This window comes from Saccopteryx leptura, chromosome 3 (assembly GCF_036850995.1).
Source record: "Saccopteryx leptura isolate mSacLep1 chromosome 3, mSacLep1_pri_phased_curated, whole genome shotgun sequence".
Lineage (NCBI taxonomy): Eukaryota > Metazoa > Chordata > Mammalia > Chiroptera > Emballonuridae > Saccopteryx > Saccopteryx leptura.
Window position 1 is genome coordinate 104,432,321 of NC_089505.1, and position 20,939 is coordinate 104,453,259.

General features: G+C 41.5%; 1 protein-coding gene and 1 long non-coding RNA gene across 5 annotated transcripts in view; both read left to right on the top strand.

Annotated features, from left to right (window-relative positions):
* The window catches only part of LOC136399856 (uncharacterized), a 194,104-nt gene that overhangs the window by 133,690 nt on the left and 39,475 nt on the right, over positions 1 to 20,939 (top strand). The gene's annotated exons all lie outside the window — the stretch shown is intronic.
* Positions 1 to 20,939, top strand: part of PHACTR4 (phosphatase and actin regulator 4) — a 105,207-nt gene that overhangs the window by 60,813 nt on the left and 23,455 nt on the right. For 2 of the 4 annotated variants that reach the window (XM_066375606.1, XM_066375604.1), the window contains 5 exons: positions 5,756 to 5,932; positions 6,835 to 6,915; positions 12,091 to 12,258; positions 13,768 to 14,154; positions 20,355 to 20,934. In XM_066375606.1, coding sequence (XP_066231703.1) covers positions 5,756 to 5,932; positions 6,835 to 6,915; positions 12,091 to 12,258; positions 13,768 to 14,154; positions 20,355 to 20,934 — 1,393 coding nt within the window. Of the gene's footprint in view, positions 1 to 4,764; positions 4,793 to 5,755; positions 5,933 to 6,834; positions 6,916 to 12,090; positions 12,259 to 13,767; positions 14,155 to 20,354; positions 20,935 to 20,939 lie in introns of all 4 variants that reach the window. The other 2 variants (XM_066375605.1, XM_066375607.1) reach the window with 2 other exon arrangements.

Genomic DNA, 20,939 nt, shown 5'->3' on the forward strand with positions numbered 1-20,939 from the left:
ATATATCAAGCCAAAATTATTGGAACTAAAAAGAGAAAGAGAAATCCACTTCATTGGTAGAGATGTTAACATACCTCTCTCAGTAACTGATGTAACTAGCTGACAACAAATCAGAAAGGATGTTATTGATTCATACAGTATGATTTTCCAAGTCAACCTAATTGGCATATATAGAACACTATACTCAGTAACTGCACAATACATTTACTTTCCAAGTGCTCATGGAACATAGTATATTATAAATCTTTTTTTTACAGAGACAGAGAGAGAGTCAGAGAGAGTCAGAGAGAGGGATAGATAGGGACAGACAGAAAGGAATGGAGAGATATGAGAAGCATCAATCATTAGTTTTTCGTGGCGACACCTTAGTTGTTCATTGATTGCTTTCTCATATGTGCCTTGACCGTGGGGCTACAGCAGACCGACTAACCCCTTGCTCGAGCCAGTGACCTTGGGTCCAAGCTGGTGAGCTTTGCTCAAACCAGATGAGCCCGCGCTCAACCTGGCGACCTCGGGGTCTCGAACCTGGGTCCTCTGCATCGTAGTCCAACGTTCTATTCACTGTGCCACCGCCTGGTCAGGCAGTATATTATAAATCTTGAGAAAAATAACTGCAAACTTTTTTTTTTTTTAACTGCAAACTTTTATATTGTTTATTTCTAACTTAAAGTATAAGTGAAACTAAGAAACACAGAGAGACCCCCACAATCCTCTGTAGGGAATACTGTGTTTGAGTAAGAAGCACTGGAATGGAATGATGCCATGATTTTTGAGTTTATTGTTCTTCAACAAAGTATTAGGTTACAGACATACAAAGAATGTCTGCCTCTGTCTCTTTTAACAGGTGTCGGGTTTCCAGATAATAATATGGGATTGGGTTTAACAAACCTGTCTGATCAGAAACCTGTGATAATTTTTAAAAATAGATTCCTAGGTCCCACTTCCCATAGATTCTGTTTTGAAAAGACGACTGGGCTAATTTCAAAGTATTTGAACAGATTTTGGAGTCACTGAAATAATGTTCTGTTTGTCATATGGAGAAGAATAGAGGGGGAAGAATATGAGATTATAAAAATATAGATGAATGCCTGACCAGGCGGTGGCGCAGTGGATAGAGCGTCGGACTGGGATGCAGAAGACCCAGGTTCGAGACCCCGAGGTCGCCAGCTTGAGCGTGGGCTCATCTGGTTTGAGCAAAAATTCACCAGCTTGTAGATAAGGGCCTAATTTCCAAAATTTACAAAGAACTCATAAAACTCAACAACAAACAAACAAACAATCCAATAAAAAAATGGGAAGAAGACATGAATAGACACTTCTCCCAGGAAGAGATACAAATGGCCAACAGATATATGAAAAAATGCTCAGCTTCATTAGTTATTAGGGAAATGCAAATCAAAACTACAATGAGATACCACCTCACACCTGTTAGATTAGCTATGATCAACAAGACGGTTAATAGCAAATGTTGGAGAGGCTGTGGAGAAAAAGGAACCCTCATTCACTGTTGGTGGGACTGTAAGGTAGTACAACCATTATGGAGGAAAGTATGGTGGTTCCTCAAAAAACTGCAAATAGAACTACCTTATGACCCAGCAATCCCTCTACTGGGTATATACCCCCAAAACTCAGAAACATTGATACGTGAAGACACATGTAGCCCCATGTTCATTGCAGCACTGTTCACAGTGGCCAAGACATGGAAACAACCAAAAAGCCCTTCAATAGAAGACTGGATAAAGAAGATGTGGCACATATACACTATGGAATACTACTCAGCCATAAGAAACGATGACATCAGATCATTTACAACAAAATGGTGGGATCTTGATAACATTATAAGGAGTGAAATAAGTAAATCAGAAAAAAACAAGAACTACATGATTCCATACATTGGTGGAACATAAAAATGAGACTAAGAGACATGGACAAGAGTGTGGTGGTTACCAGGGGTGGGGGGAGGGAGGACAGGGGGAGAGTTAGGGGGAGGGGGAGGGGCACAGAGAACTAGATAGAGGGTGGCGAAGGACAATCTGACTTTGGGCGAGGGGTATGCAACATAATTTAATGACAAAATAACCTAGACATGTTTTCTTTGAATATATGTACCCTGATTTATTAATGTCATCCCATTACCATTAATAAAAATTTATTTAAAAAAAAAAAAAAAAATTCACCAGCTTGAACCCAAGGTCGCTGGCTCAAGCAAGGGGTTGCTCGGTCTGCTGAAGGCCCACGGTAAAGGCACATATGAGAAAGCAATCAGTGAACAACTAAGGTGTCGCAATGCGCAACAAAAAACTAATGATTGATGCTTCTCATCTCTCCATTCCTGTCTGTTTGTCCCTGTCTATCCCTCTCTCTGACTCTCTCTGTCTCTGTAAAAAAAAAAAAAAAAAAGAATATGGATGAATAAATTTGGGCTAATAATTAGGTCAGGGTTGGATGTGGCTGAACCCCACTGCATGAGGCAAGAGGCATATCCACTTCTAAAAGTTTTATAAACATAAAAATTGAGCACATTTGGATAAAGCATCAAAGAAAATAACTGGCCTTTTTGCTGACTCTTTTCAGTAACTTTCTTTACATAATGAGGAAGACTATTCTTAGCAATGGATGTAACAGTGGACACATTCATTTTTTATTGTAAGCTGTTGGTATTTTCCATACACACTGTACTTTTTTTAATATAAACAGAACTTGTTTTTAGTTCATATTTTAGCAGACATACATATATTTGAAAGGATATCTGATTTTGTTTTGTATATAAGAAAAGGGACACATAAATATATTACTTAATATAATGAAGAATTAAAAGGGAGTTTAATATAATGAAGAATTAAAAAGGATGAACTAAGTTCTACTTTAGAAAATAATCAGATATCTGAGAAGATGGTGGAAGCACCTGGATCGGCTGCATTTCATTTAAGGACTTTATAGCCAGAGACTTTTTAACATTCCTAAAGCTTAATGGCTTTATTTCCTTTGTAAAGATACCACATACTACTAATAACCCGTTTCTTCATATTGTTAGTCTGGTTTTTTGTTTTTAGGTTTATTTTTAATAATCTACCCTATTACTTTAAAAAAAAAAATTTTATTGAGTTTAGAGAAAGAGAGACAGAAACATTGATCTGTTCCTGTATGTGTCCTGAATAGAGATCAAAACTACAACCTTTTGTGTATTGGAAAGATGCTGTAAAACTAACCGAGCTATCTAGTCAGGGGCCGTTAATTTTAACTAAACAAGCATTTTCTTGTGTGTCTTTTAGAACAGAGTGAAATTTACTTAGTAGATGAGTTAGCAGGACATTTAATGTTTTAGTCCTGCCTTGGCCAGTTGCTCGGTTGGTTAGAGCATTATCCCAAAGCTCTAACCCTCCCAAAACAGAGATAGACAATTTGATACCCAGTTAGGGAACGTACAGGAATGGATTGATGTTCGTGTCTGTCTCTCTCTCCCTGCCTCTCTCCATTAAAAATGTGTGTGTGTGTGTGTGTGTGTGTGTGTGTGTGTGTTTTAAGTAAAAAATAAAGCTTTAGTCCCTCTTTGCCTCTGCAAGTAAGGCTACTATTTAAGAATGAGCAGCTTGTGTTACTTAGCTCCATTTCTGAAAGGGTGAGCATTAACATGTGTTAAATATTATATTATGAATGCAGTGAAATGTCTTGAGGGCTTATTGACATTCTCTAATTGGGAGAATACTGGCTTAGTTATAGCACTAAGTTTTTTGTTTGTTTGTCTTGTTTTGTTTTTTGTGACAGAGACAGAGAGAGACAGATAGGGATAGACAGGAAGGGAGAGAGATGAGAAGCATCAGTTCTTTGTTGTGGCACCTTAGTTGTTCATTGATTACTTTCTCGTATGTTCCTTGACCATGGGGCTGCAGCAGAGCAAGTGACTCCTTGCTTGAACCAGCGACCTTGGGTCCAAGCTGGAGAGCTTTGCTCAAACCAAATGAGCTAGGTGCTCAAGCTGGCGACCTCAGGATCTCGAACCTGGGTCCTCCACATCCCAGTCCGACGCTCCATTACCTGTGCCACTGCCTGATCAGGCGTTAAAGCACTAAGTTTTAAAAGCAATAAATACTATGTGTTCACTTTTGGTGGTTTATCCCAGGGTACCATTGAGGGGAAATTGTTATGACAGGAGTTCTTTTAATGTCTCTGGCAACTAAATTTTTAAAAATATGGTCCACTGTTATATGGTCAGATTCAACTGCATTTTATGTAGGGGATGACAATAGTTGAGATCCAGGATGCCCTTAACTAAATCAGGCAACTAGGAAGAAAAGAGTCACTGTCCTCTATTCTCTTAATCTGTTGTACTTCAATAACCAGGACCCTATTTTGCCCTAGTCATCTGGATACATCAAAATAATACATCAGCAGGCATTGCTGTAGTAGTCACTCTGATATTTACAGTTGTGTAAATCTGACCTTCACCAATTGGCCTTCTCTAGACTCAGTTGAAAAAATACTGATTTTGATAGTGTTTCTAAAAAGGTATTAATGCTTGTTGATTATGTATTTTCTCTTATGAAAATATTTCTATAGTATGTTAATAGATTTTTAGTGAATTTATATGTCCTTTTATATCCCCCCAAAAGCATTATTTGCTCCACATGTGATATTGTTTACAATAAACATGTTAACTTATTACATGTGATAATACAGTGTGTGGTCCTTGACCTACTTCTATAAAGGTCCCACTCTAGTTCCAGGACTGTTATTCCACATGACTTTTTTTTTCTTCTCCTCTAGACTTCTCCAGAGAACCCTGGGACAGTAGGTGGAGTGCAAAGCTATATTGTATTGACTTCCTGCTTTTATTTTGTTGTTGCCTTCCTGCTTTTTAAAAATTATTATTATTCTTGGCCCAGTCTTGGCTGCTCCTTTCTATGCCACTAAAGCTACCTAAATTAAACCCTGCATGTATAAACATTATGAAGGATTTATTTATGGTCTTTCATTTCATTCTGCACATTCATCATGTCAGTTATGTTTCTTGTGAAATCCTTAAAGTCAGGATTGTCCCTAAAGCAATATTGTGATAAGCAAACTGGAATCTCACCTCTCCTTTCCAAAAACAAATTTCCTTCCATTTTAAACCACTCTTCTTCCCTGCCCCTGCCCTCTCCCCAGTCCCCTTACAGTGCTCCAGAACTCCCTAGGGTCTTGTGAAGGCAGAAAAATAATCTGAAAAACACATGCAAGTAAGGTGTTAACACTTAATGTGTCACCTCCTCTCTGAACTATTTATATCCTGAAAGAGGAGGACAGGGAGAGGGCATTGTTGAACAAAGAATAATGAATGACTCACTCCAAATGGTGGAATTCCTTGCTTTGGTGACAGGGAAGATAGTGTTACTGGGAAAGGCCTTCCCCCATGCCAAAAGGATGACAGTGACAATAGAATGCATGAGGCAAGATCTCATGCATATTGGGAAGACGTCCACATTTGTGTATGTATCATTAAGAGATTTTAAGCTGGTTATGACCATCTTATTGAATTTTTGTGCTAAAATATGTCAGTTTGGTTTGGTTCTTTTTTCTCCTTAGTAATTTAAATATTATGTATTTTGATGTTTGGTGTCCACGTGCTGTCAAGGAGTCTTGACTGCCTGCATGATTGTTTATCATTGTTCTGATCCTTTCAACTACCACAGGAAGAGAGGGGCAGGGACAATTTTGAGATTATGCTAACATACTAATCAGCTATTCTCTTCCCTCTCTCCCTCTCACCATGCAACAGAGGAAGCAGGTCAGCCCACTGCCGACCCAGGCATGATCATGGACAGTGTAGAAGCAGGAGGAGACACGACGCCTCCCACCAAAAGGAAGAGCAAGTTCTCAGGCTTTGGTAAAATCTTCAAGCCCTGGAAATGGCGGAAAAAAAAAAGTAGTGATAAATTCAAAGAGACATCAGAAGGTGAAATATTAATATTTAAATATATGTTCTGAGTTAAAGAGTTTCCTGTTTTGGAAATACCTAATTTTTTCATTCTTTTCCCAAGATTAGATAATCTACCTTTGAAGAAGGAATTCAGTCTTTTAGAATTAAAAAACCAAGTAGTCATTCACTAAGCCTTATATACTATAGCAGGGGTCGGGAACCTTTTTGGCTGAGAGAGCCATGAACGCCACATATTTTAAAATGTAATTTCATGAGAGCAATACAAGGACCCATGTACATTACGCGTTATCCAATAAAAGTTTGGTATTGTCCCGGAGGACTGCTGTGATTGGCTCCAGCCACCCGCAACCATGAACATGAGCGGTAGGAAATGAATGGATTGTAATACATGAGAATATTTTATATTTTTAAAGTTATTATTTTTTTTATTAAAGATTTGGCTGCGAGCCAGATGCAGCCATCAGAAGAGCCACATCTGGCTCGCGAGCCATAGGTTCCCAACCCCTGTACTATATATAGCCTCACTCCCAAGGTGGTGATTCAGTGGAACTAAAGTTGATCAAGTGGTAAATGGAGTTCCTGAACTGTAGTGAATATGAGATGCTTCTTTGTTTCCTACTCTGGCCACTTTCTCTTAGAGAAAGTTCATTCATAACTACTATATTATTGAAATTTTAATTAAAAAAAAAAGATAAAACTATATAAGGTTAATTTCTTTTGGAAATGCTGCTTTCCTAATAATAGCACAGCATATGAAAGAAATGAAATTTTTTAATTTAAAGTTAGGTTTTCCTGTTTTTTTTTTTCTAGAGACTAGAAAATTGAACCATTTTATACTTTTACCTGTGGGGTTAGAATGCTTAAAGTTGACCTTTAACTGCCTCATTTCTGATTACTGTTTTCCAATTTAATGTTAGTTTTAGAGCGAAAAATATCTATGCGAAAACCGAGAGAAGAGCTGGTTAAAAGAGGGGTTCTGTTGGAAGACTCAGAACAGGGTGAGTTTGCAAACAAATAGCCTATGTCTCTGTACAGGTATTTGGTTCTGACTCGGTATTTGAATTTTCTTTCTTTGTTATTGCTGTTGTTGGGGAGGGGCAGAACTTTCAAAAAACAAACACTGTTAGCCCTGGCTGGTTGGCTCAGCAGTAGAGCGTCGGCCTGGCGTGTGGGGGACCCGGGTTCGATTCCGGGCCAGGGCACATAGGAGAAGCACCCATTTGCTTCTCCACCCCCCCCTCCTTCCTCTCTGTCTCTCTCTTCCCCTCCCGCAGCCAAGGCTACATTGGAGCAAAGATGGCCCGGGCGCTGGGGATGGCTCCTTGGCCTCTGCCCCAGGTGCTTGAGTGGCTCTGGTTGCAGCAGAGCGACGCCCCGGAGGGGCAGAGCACCGCCCCCTGGTGGGCGTGCCGGGTGGATCCCCGTCGGGCGCATGCGGGAGTCTGTCTGACTGTCTCTCCCCATTTCCAGCTTCAGAAAAAACAAACAAACAAACAAACAAACAAACACTGTTCATGCATCTAGAATGTTCTTTTTAACTAGCTATTAAAAAAGAAAATAGAAAAGTCTACAAAAGCATTGAATTCACTAATGATGCCCAATAAACAAATTAAAAAGTGGGGGTTTTTTTCTTCATTACTAATTAAGGAACACAAATTAAAACCAAAATAAAATTACCCTACATATAAATTAGAAAACCTAAAATTAATCAAAGGATCACGAACAAGAGTTGGTGAGGGTATGGAATAAGTGGAATTTATACACAACTGTTGGTAAAAGTGTTAAAGTAGACTAATTACATTGAAAAATATATATTTAGCTTGAGTAGGTGGTGGCACAGTGGATAGAGTGTCGGACCAGAAGGCGGAGGACCAAGATTCGAAACCCCAAGGTCGCCAGCTTGAGTGCGGGGTCATGGTCACTGGCTTGAGCCCAAAGGTCAATCAATGAACAACTAAGGTGCTGCAATGAAGAACTGATGCTTCTCATCTCTCTCCCTTCCTGTCTGTCCCTATCTGTCCCTCTCTCTGTCTCTCTCTCTGTCTCTGTCACACACACAAAAAAAAGAAAGAAAAAGAAAAATAAATATTTACCTTTCCTTCTCTGTCTAAATTATCTGGCTGTGTTCTTGAACTCAAACTCTGAAATTAAGTGATTAGCGGGGAAGGCATTCTCTGTCTCTACATCCTCAACTTTGTGCCAGCTGCAGTACTGTGTCATTTGTTTCCTTTTCCTTCTCTCTCTGTTTATTTTTCCTTTTTGACCAACTTTGTCTTATGCCCATATTGCTGTTCTAATCTTCTGCCTGTCATAAAGATTGTTTTGGCCTGACCAGGCAGTGGCACAGTGGATAGAGCATCAACCTGGGACACTGAGGACCCAGGTTTGAAACCCCGATGTCACTGGCTTGAGCACGGGTTCATCCGACTTAAGCACGGGATCACTGGCTTGAGCCCAAAGGTCACTGGCTTGAAGCCCAAGGTCACTGGCTTGAGCAAGGAGTCACTGGCTCAGCAGTAGCCCCACCCATCAAAGCACATATGAAAAAGCAGTCAATGAACAACTAAAGTGCCACAATAACAAGATGCTTCCCATCTCTCTCCCTTCTAGTCTGTCTGTCCCTGTTTGTCTGTCTCTCACTCCCTAAAAAAATAAAATAAAGATTGTTTTGGTATTTCAGTGCTCACTCCTGGTTTAATAATGTCAAGATTTTCTCCAATCTGTGACTTCACAAACCAGCTGATTAGGAGAGTTAAAATTTTGTAGTACAAGGTTGAATTTCATTTCTCTTTATTAGAATTACGTTGCATGAGACAAAATCTAAAAACTAAGTTTCAAAAATAGATCCTTTGAGCCTGAATGTGGTGGTACAGTGGATCAAGCGTCGACCTGGAACGCTGAGGTCGCCAGTTCAAAACCCTGGGCTTGCCTGGTCAAGGCACATATGGGAGTTGATGCTTCCTGTGCCTCGCCCCCTCTATCTCTCTCTCTGTTTCTCTTCTCTAAAATGAATAAATAAATAAATTTTAAAAAACAGATCCTTTGAATGATGGGAGAAAGGAGCCAATCTGATGGAGTATTAGACTTCTTAGATTTTGAAGCATCTAAATGTATTTCTATTCACACAATTTTATAAATTATGTATATTAAAGATTTATTATCTCAAAAAAATTTATTATCTGAACTATAAAAAACTAAGCAGAGGAAACAAGCTCGAAGGAAAAATATTGAAATACTAGCATTGGTTACCTCTGGGTGTTAAGATGGAAATATGGGGTGGGGGGTTTCTTTCTTTTTTCTTGAGTTTTCTACAGGGTTAGTTATGAGCATGTGTAACTTTTGTTTTATCATGAGTCTGTTTATTTTTTATAGTGGAACACAAAATCTTCTAAGTATCATATTTAGGTGTTTAATGGCAATCATAATGCTGCAGTGGCAGCACCTTTGGCCCTAGCCTTTGTGATAATAGCCATTTCCCGCTCCATGCTCTCACCTGCCTCTCACCTTTCTTGCTCACTCACCTCAAACCCTGTATATTACTTCCTTCTTGTTTTTCACCTTCATTGAGTCTCTTTTGCTATTTAAAAGTAGCAATCCTGGTTAAGTAACTTAAGAAAAAATTGATCACTTTTACATATATTTTAATTGTGTGTGCTGTGTAAAAACCAATTAATAATGTGTCTTAACCTTTCACTATATGGTTTTCAAAAGTAGTAGCCTGGCCTGACCAGGAGGTGGCGCAGTGGATAGAGCGTCAGACTGTGATGTAGAGGACCCAGGTTTGAGACCCCAAGGTCGCCAGCTTGAGCATGGACTCATCTGGTTTGAGCAAAAGCTCACCAGCTTGGACCCAAGGTCACTGGCTTGAGCAAAGGGTTACTCAGTCTGCTAAAGGCCCGCGGTCAAGGCACTATGAGAAAGCAATCAATGAGCAACTGAGGTGTCGCAACGAAAAACTGATGATTGATGCTTCTCATCTCTCTCCGTTCCTGTCTGTCTGTCCCTAACTATCCCTCTCTCTGACTCTCTCTCTGTCTCTGTAAAAAAATAAATAAAGTAGTAGCCTGTTGGCATTGGAATGATTCATTGCTTTATATTCTAGAAAGGCTTGTTTTTGTTAAAGTTGGTCTATGTTAACATAAGCAGCAACTTACTACATGTGCATAATTGTTACCATCTTGCCCCTCCTCTTTAAAAAAAAATTAGTTGTCAAAATACCTCAGCTTTAGAAGTACATTTTTATTTAGTGCCTTAATTTCTTCACTACTTTTAGCCCAACCTCCACCTTGTATTTAGACTGCCTGAAAAATGATACTGTCTAATTTTCTGGTACAAAGCGGTAGAATAGGGTGAGGGAGCCTGGTTGGTCTATGAGAACTTGAAGGACTAACTCAAGAGACAATAAAAGACCCTGCCCAGTTACCTCAATTGGTTAGAGCGTCATCCCAAAGCATGGAGATTGAGTATTCAATCCCCGGTCAGTGCACATACAGGAACAATGTTCCTTCTCTTTGTCTCTCTCTCTCTGCCTCTCTAAAAAGAGCGAGAGAGAGACAATAAAATACTACCCAGAGTGTCTCACCATGGAAAAAAAAGAAGGACACCATCTAGAGAGCAACTAGTCCCAGTCCCGACACCAGGAGATGAGACAGAGTTTTTCGTCTCTAACCTCAGGGGGTTTTTTAGTTTTCTCCTCCAAAGGAGTCTAGAAAACCTCAGCTGGGAATGTTTGTCTAATTGCCTCATGAAGGACTCTTACCTACTATTTTCATAGTGATGAGCAGTCATCCCAAAGCCTCCAGCCAAGTGATCATTCCTGCTGTTTAGTTTATAGGGATTTATCATGCATGTCAGTCATGTTTACCTCTGATCCATCTGTCAGTTCTGTCCCTTGCTCTCCACTCCTAATGCCTACAGGCACCCTCTGCTATTTCTCACCTGTATTCTAGTAGTACCTCATTATTACATTTCCTGTTCCAATCACGGTGCAATCCATTCTCCTCACAGCTCTGAGTTAACCTAAAAGACAGATCAGATCAGATCTCTCTCCTACTTTAATTCATTGGCTTCCTGTTACCTACAGGATTCAGTTCAGGCTCTTTTACATGGTGTTTAGTATCCTTCATCGCCTGGCTCTTGCTTGCCTCTCTAGTCCTGCCCATAACTTTATTCTTATATGCATCTATTCTCCTGCCAGACCTAACTAGTTGCCAGTTCCCAAACATGTTGAATAATTCCACACCTTTGTACATGTTACTCCTTCTTCCTAGATAGACTCTTTCATCATCTTGTCATCAGTCTGGTATGCTTCTACCCATCCTTTAAGACCCAGTCCAGCTTCCACTTTCTGTGAAGCTTTCCTAACCCCATTCCCACCCTAAGATAATTATATCTTCTTTATTCCTACCATTTCATCCATTTTAGCTCTTACTGTTTAGTATAAAAATTACTTATATATATATAGCATGACCAGGCGGTGGCGCAGTGGATAGAGCGTCAGGCTGGGATGCGGAGGACCCAAGTTTGAGACTCCGAGGTCACCAGCTTGAGCACGAGCTCGTCTGGTTTGAGCAAAGCTCACCAATTTGGACCCAAGGTCGCTGGCTCAAGCAAGGGATTACTCGGTCTGCTGAAGGCCTGCGGTCAAGGCACATATGAGAAAGCAATCAATGAACAACTAAGGTGTCACAACGAAAAACTGATGATTGATGCTTCTCATCTCTCTCTTCCTGTCTGTCTGTCCCTATCTGTCCCTCTCTCTGACTCTCTCTCTGTCTCTGTAAAAAAAAAAAAAATTACTTATGTATAGTAAGTTTGTCTTACTCATGTAGCAAGGCACTTGACACATATTAGGCAATCAAATGTCTATTATAAAAAGGAATTACTTAATTTCCATTACTACTATAAAGTTCCAAATAATTAAAAATAATAATAATGTAGATCTAAATAATAAGCTAAAAGTTTGAAACCCTGGGCTTGCCTGGTCAAGGCACATATGGGAGTTGATGCTTCCTGCTCCTCCCTCCTTCTCTTTCTCTCTAAAAATGAATAAATAAAAATCTAAAAAAAAACCCAAAACTCAAAAAATAATAAGCTAAAAAGGAAGAGGGGGAAATGGGATTAGATGACTGTGCCAGTTTCATCAGTTTGCTCTTTCCTTTTGGACCTTGCAGGTGGTGAGGAGCCAGGGAAGGTGAGCCATGCCATGTTAAAGAATGGCCATACCACCCCCATAGGGAGTGCCAGATCTTCCAGTCCAGTCCACATAGAGGAAGAGCCAGGAAGAATAGCAAGTCTCAGGAAACCTGTTCCAGAAGAGGAGGACTCAAAGAAGAGACTAGGTAAGAAACTGAGTTTTTGGCCCTGGCCAGGTGGCTCAGTTGGTTAGAACATCGTTCCAACATGCTGGCATTGTGAGCTCGATCCTTGTCAGGGCATATGTAAGAGACAACCAATGATGGCATGAATAAGAGGAACAAGTCTAACAAGTCAGTGTTTCTGTCTCCCTCTCACTTTCTCCTTTTTTCTCTCCCTTCCTCTCACTAAAAATCAGTTTTAAAAAATGAAAAAGAAAATTAAAAAAAGAAACTAGATTTTTGAGTTTAAGAGCTGTGGATCAGTCACTCTCATTTACCTCAAGAGTTTGCAAGAGCAAGGGGAGAACTAAAATCCAGAGGGAATTCTGTTCTCTAGCAGTTCCTCAGCTGATTATAACTTTAAGTCAGATTTCCCTTTCTCATTCATTCAGAAAATATCTAAAATTGTGATTCTCAAGGAGGATATCAAATATCAGACACCTGTAGAACTTTTTTAAGCTACACATTTTTCTCCTCCACCCAAGGGATTCTAATGTTCCTCCTCCTGGCTCTTGTGTGAAGAATCACTACAATGCCTGACTGGTGGTAGTTCAGAGGATACAGCATCAACCTGGGACACTGAGGGCCCCATTTGAAAACCCTGAGGTTGCTGGCTAGAACACGGGCTCATCAGCTAGAGCATGGGCTTGGCAGTTTGAGCACAGGATCATCAACATGATCCCAAGATTGCTGGCTTGAGCCCAAAGATCACTGCCTTGTACAAGGGGTCGCTGCCTCAACTAGAGCCCCCCAGTCAAGGCACGTGTGAGAATTAATCAATGAATAACTAAAGTGATGCAACTACAATTTGATCTTTCTCATCTCTCTCTTCCCCACTCCCCTTCCTATAGATTTTTTTTTTTTTAACAAGGCAGAGAGAGAGTGACTAACGCCAGACAGAAAGGGAGAGAGATAAGAATCATCAACTCGCAATTGCGGCACCTTAGTTATTCATTGATTGCTTCTCATATGTGCCTTGACTGGAGGGCTCCAGCTGAGCCGGCAACCCCTGCTCCAGCCAGAGACTTCAGGATTTCAAACTTGGGTCCTCAGCATCGCAGGTCGACGCTCCAACCACTGCACCACCACCTGATCAGACAGAAATTAAAAAATAAAAATAAATTTAAGCCTAGCCTGTGGTGACACAGTGGATAAAGCATCAACCTGGAACGTTGAGGTCGCTGGTTCGAAACCCTGGGCTTGCCCGGTTAAGGCACGTACAACAAGCAAGCAATAACTAAAGTGAAGCAACTATGAGTTGATACTTCTCACTTCCACCCCCCCATGAAATCAATTAATAAAATCTTTAATAAAAATAAATTTTAAAAAAAAGAATCACTACAATAACAAGCCTCTCTTACTGATTGAAAATGTATCATATACTTTTAAGTAAGTTGAGGTTAAATAATGAAGTTGATTATAAGTTGGTACATGTGTTAGCTTTCTGAGTCTGATTACTCTTTCTTCTTCTAAATTGTACCTGTTATTACACAGGCTCAGCTGGAAGCCAGCCTAATTCTGAAGCAGAGTCCATCCCTGAGAATGCACCCAAACAGCCCTTACTTCCTCCTAAGAGACCACTGTCCTCTTCTTATGAAGCAAGTGAAGGGCAAGCAAAGGACACTGCTTCCTCCGGCAGCACAGCAAGGTCCAGCACGCCCACCTCTGCCGCCGCCGCCACAGTGCCTGCCGCCGCAGCCACAGACCTCCCAAAAACTGTTAATCCCTTGGTGCCCCCGTCCCCAGCACCCAGGACTCTGCCTGCTGCTCCTGCCAGCACTAACACTACTGCCGCCCCGAGCCTCCCTCACACGGTCCCTGCCAAGCAGCCCCCCGTTCCTCCCCCTAAACCAACTCACAGAAATAGCAACCCTGTCATTGGTAAGTAGTAAGCCTTTGGGTTTCTGTTGTTTTGGGTTGGGCTGTATTTTGGATGGTGGCTTTATGGATAACTGGTCCAGTATTGATTTGGTCTGTGAGGGAGTTTTCATATCTTGACCCTTGGAATGTACTCAATATAGAGAAAAATCCTGAAAATGAGGGAGGTGACTATGAATGGAAACAGGCTGAGATCAGATATTACTAAAATTAGGTTGTAATTGGTGGGGATTCATATCTATTTTCCTACAACAGTGTTTCTGAAATACTATTAATATTTGTGGGACAGGTTCCCGACCTGTGGTGGCGCAGTGGATAAAGTGCCCACTTGTAACACTGAGGGCACCAGTTTGAAACCCCAGGCTGGCCCAGTCAAGGCACATACGAGAAGCAGCTACTATGAGTTGATGCTTCCTGCTCCTCCCCTCTTTCTCTCTCTCTCTCTCTTTCTCTCTTTTCTCTCTAAAATCAGTAAATAAAATTTTTTTTAAATCCTGACCTGTGGTGGCGTGGTAGATAAAGTGTCAACCTGGAACACTGAGGTTGATGGTTCGAAATCCCAGGCTTGCCTGTCAAGACACATATGGGAGTTGATGCTTCCTGCTCCTCCCTTGCTTTCTACTCCCTCTCTCTCTCTCTCTCTTTCTCTCTCTTTCTCTCTTTTTCTCTCTCTCCTCTCCCTCTCCCTCTCCCACTCTCTCCCTCCCCACCTCTCTAAAATGAATAAATAACATTTTTTTTTATCTTTTTTTTTTTTTGTATTTTTCTGAAGTGAGAAGCAGGGAGGCAGAGAGAAAGACTCCCACATGCACCCAACCAGGATCCACCCGGCATGCCCACTAGGGGGTGATGCTCTGCCCATCTGGGGCGTTGCTCTGTTGCAGCTGGAGCCATTCTAGCACCTGAGGCGGAGGCCATGGAGCCATTCTCAACACCCGGGCCAACTTTTGCTCCATGGAGTCTTGGCTGCGGGAGGGGAAGAGAGAGACAGAGAGAAAGGAGAGGGGGAAGGGTAGAGAAGCAGATGGGTGCTTCTCCTGTGTGCCCTGGCCAGGAATTGAACCTGGGACTTCCACACACTAGGCCGACGCTCTATCACTTAGCTGGCCCGCCAGGGCCTTTAAAAATCTTTAAATGAAATAAAAATAGTCAGGGAACAGGACATGTGAAGACCGCAACAGGTTTGTCCAGCATGAAGAAAAGGTTTCTTCTAACCTATTTTAAACAATACATTCCTTCAGCATAAGCCCAATATTGTATAAATGCCAATGTAACTTGTGATTCAGTGTCTGGCATAATAACTGCAAAATAGAGCATTTAAATTGTCCAGATAAAATCATGTTTTATCTTGGGAGAGATAAGAATGCTACTCTTAGTAAAATTAGTGGTGGAAGAGAGAAAAGGAAGATAGTTGGTTTTAGCAAATTTTTTATATTTATCTGAACTCCTTGTTAGGTGTGTTTTCTTTACATAAATGCAAACCTACTTAAGGGAACTTTCAAGAAAGGGAGGGGAGAAACGAAGATAGTTTTTCAGGAAAAATGATAACTAGACTTAGTACTGCTTAAAGTTCTTGTTAATGATTGGAGGAATAAAAACTATGCTTTTTAAATGGTTAATACCATCAAGTTGTGTGGGGTGACCAGAACCTTGAAAAACAGGCTTAGAACTCATTGTGAGTATGACAGGTTGGAGTAGCTTGATAAAAACAGGATGAAGGTTGTTATCATTATCACCACCTTGGATAGATACTGCCGTGGTGACTTATCTCTGGGGAACTTCAGGAACTTTCATGTACAGTACTTATTTTCAAAATCTACTTGTGAAGTAGGAAACTGATTCTATCTATTACATAGGGCAATTAGAACGTGAAGAAGTTGTGACTCAAGGTTGCAGTTAGTGAAAGATAGAAACCAAACATAGGCTTTTCAACTCAGTACAGACCTCTTTTGTGTATACCTTTGTTCACAAATGGTTGTCCAGTCAGATGTTCTTGTCACAGTCACCTGGAGGGCTTGTTAAAATACAGAGTGCTGGGTTCTGCCCTTAGAGTTTCTGATTCGATAAGTCTGGGGTAGAGCCTGAGACTTTGTATTTCTAACAAGTTCCCAGATGATGCTGATCCTGCAAGTACAGGGACCATCCATTGAGAACCACTGCTCTAAACCAGTAGTATACTCCACTCTTTCCAGGGTAGACAGCATTAAAAAAAAGGGGTATTATGTGTACTATATCCCAGGCTAACCTGCAGAGGCCACTCTTGGCCTAAGGTAAATAGCCCAAAGCAACAGGTCCTATAACTGAGGAATCCCTTTTATCAGTCTATGAGTGGTCCTCAGCAGGAGAAAAATAGGACAGTTCACAGAGTTTCTATCAAAATTAAGTAGATTTTATTTAAAAGTTCTTTATTCTGAAATTATGACCCTATTCTTTGGTATTAAAAGGCTATTTCTTTCATGAAAAGATTATTTTTGTAAGTGGTGTCCCTACTATCAAGCCTTACTTGGAAATATTAAAAATGACAACCTGAGGTTGGTTGGGAATTTCTTTTTAATTGTATTGGTCCATGAAATCTAAACATCTGGAAACCACTGCTGTGGACATTTCCGCATCTACTAATGGACATAACAGTCTTAGGGCTAAGGGCTAGTTAGGAATATTAGATCTAAGAAAGGAACATCATAGTAGCTAAATAGAAGAAGGAAATCTGTAACCCCACCAATAAACATTGTGGCATATTTCTCACAGAACTATAGCCAAATGCCAAGGGTATATGTACCAGAGATGACTTCCTTAACATCTTCAGGTATATGTTTTCCTTAAACTACTATGAGCCAGCCCTGGCTGGTTGGCACAGTGGTAGAGCATCGGCCTGGCATGTGGATGTCCTGGGTTTGATTTCCTGGTCGGGACACACAGGAGAAGCAATCATTTGCTTCTCTACTCCTCCCCCTCTGACTTCTCTCTCTTTCTCTCTCTCTCTCTCTCTCTTCCTCTCTTCTGCAGCCATGGCTCAAATGGAGTAAGTTGGCCCTGGGTGCTGACTCCATAGCTTTCACCTCAGGTACTAAGAAGAGCTCAGTTGCTGAGCAATGGAGCAATGCCCCAGATGGGCAAAGCATCGCCCCCTAGTGGGGTTTCTGGGTGCATCCCAGTCAGGGCACATACAAAAGTCTCTCTCTGTCTCCCCTCCTCTCACTGAATAAATAATAAATAAATAAATTACTAAAGGGTAATTTACCTTATTAATTCAAATGTTAAAATAGTCAAATTGGCAATGAACAACTAAGGTGTTGCAACAAAAAACTAATGATTGATGCTTCTCATCTCTCTCTGTTCCTGTCTGTCCCTATCTATCCCTCTCTCTGACTCTCTCTGTCTCTGGAAAAAAAAAAAAGTCAAATTTGGGGCCCTGGCTGGTTGGCTCAGTGGTAGAGCATTGGCCCGGTGTGTGGAAGTCCCAGGTTCGATTCCCAGGCAGGGCACACAGGAGAAGCACCCATCTGCTTCTCCACCTTTCTCCTCGCCTTTCTCTCTATCTCTCTCTTCCCCTCTCGCAGCCAAGGCTCCACTGGGGCAAAGTTGGCTCCGGGCACTGAAGAGGACTCCACCCCTCTGCCTCAGGTGCTAGAATGTCTTTGGCCCCAATGGAGCAACGCCCCAGAGGGGCAGAGCATTACCCCTAGTGGGCATGCTGGGTGGATCCTAGTTGGGTGCATGTGGGAGTCTGTCTGACTGCCTCTCCACTTCTAACTTCAGAAAAATACAAAAAGAAAAAAGGGGGAAAAAAGTCAAATTTGGTATTGTCATAGGTGGGTTTTGTTGTAGTTGGAATAGCTAACTGCTATTTTTAGAGAGGCAGCGCCTGACCTGTGGTGGCACAGTGGATCAAGCTTCGACCTGGAACGCTGAGGTCGCTGGTTCAAAACCCTGGGCTTGCCTGGTAAAGGCACATATGGGAGTTGATGCTTCCTGCTTCTCACCCCTCTTCTTTCTCTCTCTCTCTCTGTCTCTCTTCTCTAAAATGAATTTAAAAAAAGAATAGAGAAGCAGCAAAGTCCAGACTGCCTAAAAGAATCTCCTCCACTGATGCTAAAATTTACATTTTTTAATCTTTTCTTATGTGTATGCAATGTTTTTCTAACAAGTCCCTTTAAAAATATACTTATGATGTGTGACATTAAAACATCAGATTACCTACCCTTTTACTTTGCTGCCCATGGAATGGGATTTAACGCAAGAGAATTTTTATTTCAGGGAACCTTGAGACATGGAATCATGTGAAAACAATTGGTGGGACCAAAAAGAGGAGTTTGAGTAAAGGTTTAGAGGTTGGTGATCAGGAAAGCTATTTATTTTACCAGGTTTGCCCCTGTGTAATGTGATGATCTATTTCTTAAAGGCCATTTGGAGCACTTTAAAGGACTGTGCTCAATCAACATCTGAGTCACTGTGGGCTTTGGGGGATCATCTGGGGATACATATTGTCATGATATAGGGTAGGGGCCCCTCATCTAATTAACATGTATGAGGACCCACTATGTGCCAGGCACTGTGCCCAACCCTGTGGATATGTTGATGGAGATAAGAGGGTTGTCCTGTTTTCAAGGAGTCCATAGTGTAGTGGAGAGTGGAGATGGGGGATTGGGCATATAGGACAATAAGAGAAGTGGAACAAATAAAAATAAATACAATGAGACCCAGAGGATATAGCCCAATAATGAGACCTGGGAACTAGCTGAGCCTTTGCCAGTTTATAGTCTGATCTTGGACAATTTACCTGACTCCTGTGGTTTTTCCTTCTGTAAAATGGTAACAGTAATCTCTTACCCAAGGGGAATATGAAGTCAAGGATAGAAAAGCACTTGGACTTCTTCAAAGGCCTTTGCATTTGCTATGAAAATCCAAGATGTCATTATTGACAGTTTTGTAATATTGAGCTAAGAAACCTAGATATCACTATTTATCAGGTTAGGGCAACAGTATCTGAAAGTGTTTGTTCTTTATTGCTGTCAACATGTTTAATTTTTATTTTATTTTTTTTTATTTTTATTTTTTACAGAGAGAGGGATACATAGGGACAGATAGACAGGAACGGTTAGAGATGAGAAGTATCAATCATCAGTTTTTTATTGTGACACCTTAGTTGTTCATTGATTGCTTTCTCATATGTGCCTTGACCATGGGCCTTCAGCAGAATGAATAACCCCTTGTTCAAGCCAGAGACCTTGGGTCCACGCTGGTGAGCTTTGCTCAAACCAGATGAGCCCGCATTCAAGCTGGCGACCTCGGGGTTTCGAACCTGTGTCTTCCGCATCCCATCCAATGTTCTATCCATTGTGCCACCACCTGGTCAGGCATGTTTAAATTTTTTTATTTTTTTTTTTTGTCTTTTTCTGAAGCTGGAAACGGGGAGAGACAGTCAGACAGACTCCCGCATGCGCCCGACCGGATGTGTAAAATTTTTAATGAGTACTGTTAAACATAAGAAAACTTATTTGCTTTTTTTCTATCTCCATTCTTATTAACTTTACACCAAGATTGTAATAAAAAATTCTTTTTTTTTTTTTTTTAAGTGAGAGGCGGAAAGGCAAAGAGACTCCCATATCCTTCCCTGATTGGGATCCACCTGACAAGATGCCTACCAGGCAATGCTCTCCCCATCTGGGGCCATTGCTCTATTGCTTGGCAACTGAGGCAAGGCCAAATAGCCATCCTTAGCACCCAGAGCCAACTTGCTCAAACCATTTGAGCCATGGCTGCAGGAGGAGAAGAGAGAGAGAGAGAGAGAGAGAGAGAGAGAGAAGGGGGGAGAGGAGGTTTGGAGAAACAGATGGGCGCTTCTCCTGTGTGCCCTGACTGGGAATCAAACCTGGGACTTCCACACACCAGGTCAATGCTCTACTGCTAAGCCAACAAGCCAGGGCTAAATTGTCATATTTCTTATTAAAGAAGTAAGACATTTCTTATTAGGGTATTAAGGTAATGGTGTTTCTATACCTCTATACATTTATTAGGCCTCGTAGTTATTTAAATATAAATTTTGTTTTAGAATGAGATATGTAGGGAATGGCAAAGCCATGGAATGCTATATTTTGCCTGACAGATTAAGACTGAGCCAGCTCTTAACTCTAGGCCCTGGGCTGGCCCCCCAGAGCATTGTAAAACCATCTTAAATTGAGGTGTTGTTCTCTCTTTTCCAGCAATAAACAGTGGTACATTGTTATCAAAACCATCCCCACCCCTACCACCTAAGAGAGGCATTCCTTCCACCTTGGTACCCACCTTGGAGTCAGCCACCGCCACCACAAAAGCACCAAGTGATCAGAGAGAGAAGAGCACGTGCTCTGTGGGCTCCGAACAGCTACTGATGATCCCACCTCCCTCTCCATCCCCCCCACTTCCTACTCATATACCTCCAGAACCCCCACGGTCCCCTCCATTTCCTGTGAAGACTTTTCAAGTGGTGCCAGAAATTGAGTTTGCACCTTCCTCAGATCTACCCCAAGAGGTCCCTCAGCAGGAAGACCAGAAAAAGGAAGTACCCAAGAGGATGTTGGACCACAGCTTCGGGGAGCCCCACATACCCTGTAGGTTGCCCGCCCTCCCACTGCATATCCGAATCCAGCAGGCCCTGACTAGCCCACTTCCGGTGATTCCTTCCCTGGAGGGCTCTCACAGAGCTCACTCACTGCTCTTCGAGCACAGTGACAGCTTCTCTGAGGACAGCAATACCCTGGGTCGTACCAGGTCACTTCCCATCACTATTGAAATGCTGAAAGTGTGAG